Consider the following 2,500-nt stretch of genomic DNA (forward strand, 5'->3'; position numbering starts at 1 on the left):
AGGGTCTTCACTACGAAATATCTACTCCGATTATTCCACCATCCATGATAAGGCTTTTTATTCCATCCTCCTTAATTTCATTCAACTTAGCCTTTGTTTATTATTACTGTTGTTGTTGATGATAGTCATTTATAGAACCAACATTTAAAGAAGAAAAAAATTGGGTGATGACATTTTAAAAATAAAAATTTTCTCATGAAACTGAGTTTGAAAAGAAAACTTTATTTCAAGGATAATATGTGTTTTTTAAAGCAATAGAAGAATTCATGTTATATCAAAAGTATTTTAATGGAAGATACCTTTTCCTCTAAAACCAATTTTTAACAATGACAAAAAGAACATCCGTCGATATGAGACTTAAACGTATTGAATACTGATAAATTTAAGGATAAATAAAGGCTGAATAAGGCAAACGAACGTTTAATGCAAGTTTGTCACTATTTCTGGTGCTTTAATTGTTTGTTGAGACTTTTCTTATATATGGAAATACAACTTCAAGTTTAAAATCCAGTAAGCAAAACCCAAAGCTATAAGGTAATTCATATTTAGAAAATCTTCTAGATCATCGAAAGGTATTAGTCCAAAAGAAAAAAATAGACATTTTTGGGTGAAAGAATCTGTGAAAAAATTTCATTTTTAAGATCAATAACACAGAGAGAAAGCAAATTCACTCTAAGAAGAAGAAGAAGAAGAAGAAGAAGAAGAAGAAGAAGAAGAAGAAGAAGAAGAAGAAGAAAGGGACAAAAAAAGAATCAAGACGAAGCAAAGACAAAAAAAAAAAAAAAAAGAAACAAGAAGAAGCAGAAGACGAAAAAGAACCAGAAGAAGACGAAAAAGAGGAAGAAAATTTAGAACCAACAGAGCCCAAGTCGAAACCTATATAAAGAAGTTTTCGTAGAACATTTATGCGACGCATAATCCAACCGAAAGAGAATTTGGATGGAGACCAAGACATCAGCTTATATCTTCCGGTTCCTTTACAGTCTCCATGTCTCTGCACGCTGGTAGATTTATGATTAAGAAGAAAGAAGAAGGGGAAAACGGCACTAGAATGAAGGGGCTCCTCTTGGTCTATAAGGAAAACCCCTTATGTGCCCAAGTGGTAACCAAGTTTCATGAGATGAAGACTATTACTATTTTTCTATATGTTCATCTGCTCATGCAAGTTTTGGATATCAATCTAAGTATCTATTACTTCTGTTTTTTTTTTTAAAGTTAAGTCACATCTGTTTAAAAAAGAAGCTTCATGAACTTCAACTGTAGTTCAATAGAATAATTTTTTTTTTTTTTTTACTGTAAAGGTGGTAAATGGTACTTGAATCATTCTCTTTTAAAACACAAAAAAGAAAATAAAACTTTTAAAGTACAACATTTTATATAAAACATGTTAGGATTGTTATCATGTCAAAAAGACAAACTCTTGCTGTAAAATATGTCACGAGATTTAGTTTATCCCCCGGTTTAATATTTTTCCATTATTATTTTCTAAATTGATTTATTACCGAATTCTTAAGGGTATTATCCCTTTCTATTTCTCTTGCATTGTAAACTAACATATCATACGGTCTACTGTAACCTAAGTAATATAACAGTATCACAACTAATCTAACATAGTCCAGTGAGATGAGCTGTCTTATAGGTATCGTGACCTAACCTGTCAGAGGTACATAAACTAACCTAACATACAAATCACGACATCTTTTCTGATGTATGTGTTCCGTTCGTTTGCCTGACACAGTGGTATCATTAATAGCCTAACCTAACTAATGTTGAGTTACCCAACCTAACCTAACCTAGATTAAACAGAAGTCAAGTTATCTAACGCTGCTTCTGTCCATCCGTTATCCCTACGTTAAGGGATCGGTTGTCGGATGCACCACCTCCAATGCTTTCTATCAAAGGAATCCTCTTCAACCAAACCTCTTCTTTCCATATCATCCTTCACCTTATCTCGCCATCTAATTCTCTGCTTCCCTCTCTATCTACACCCCTATAAGATTTCTCCCAAGAGATCCTCACTCCCTCTCCAACATCCATCCTTAATATGTGCCCACTTCATCTCTTGTCACCTCTGCAATCACTGCTAAGTCTGCCATTTTTCTTATTACATAATTTTCCAATCTTTCAAGCAGTGATATTCCCATTTCCCATCTCTGTTCTCTGGAGCTAAGAGAGTCAAAGAGTCAATAACCTCAACATGATGGTGACTGGCTACACGAAAGCCCTACAAATCACTAGGTTTTATCAGCGACAGATAGAGACAGTTTATTGGATAGCGAGCGCTCCCCTAGTTCCGCTACTAATCTTTTCCCTAAAACGAGAAGGGGGCGGTGACCCCTAAATTTGTTTCGGATAAAGGCTGTCCATTTTGCAACGGGTGGGATAAATGAAGGAAGTTTAAATTGGAACAGAAAGACTACAATGTCGAGGTGCTTTTACCCAAGTATTAATTGAAAATGAATTTATATTAATTGAAGTCCTCTTTCATTTCCATATAAAA

The 2,500-nt window shown here is 34.1% G+C and overlaps 1 protein-coding gene across 1 annotated transcript in view; it reads left to right on the forward strand.

Annotated features, from left to right (window-relative positions):
- LOC137615937 (pre-mRNA-splicing factor CWC22 homolog) overlaps positions 1–884 on the forward strand; it is a 7,279-nt gene extending 6,395 nt beyond the window's left edge. The window contains exon 4 of the mRNA XM_068345622.1: positions 655–884. Within this exon, the coding sequence (XP_068201723.1) occupies positions 655–884 (230 nt within the window). The remainder of the gene's footprint in view (positions 1–654) is intronic.
- Positions 885–2,500: the final 1,616 nt, after the last annotated feature.

This window comes from Palaemon carinicauda, chromosome 22 (assembly GCF_036898095.1).
Source record: "Palaemon carinicauda isolate YSFRI2023 chromosome 22, ASM3689809v2, whole genome shotgun sequence".
Lineage (NCBI taxonomy): Eukaryota > Metazoa > Arthropoda > Malacostraca > Decapoda > Palaemonidae > Palaemon > Palaemon carinicauda.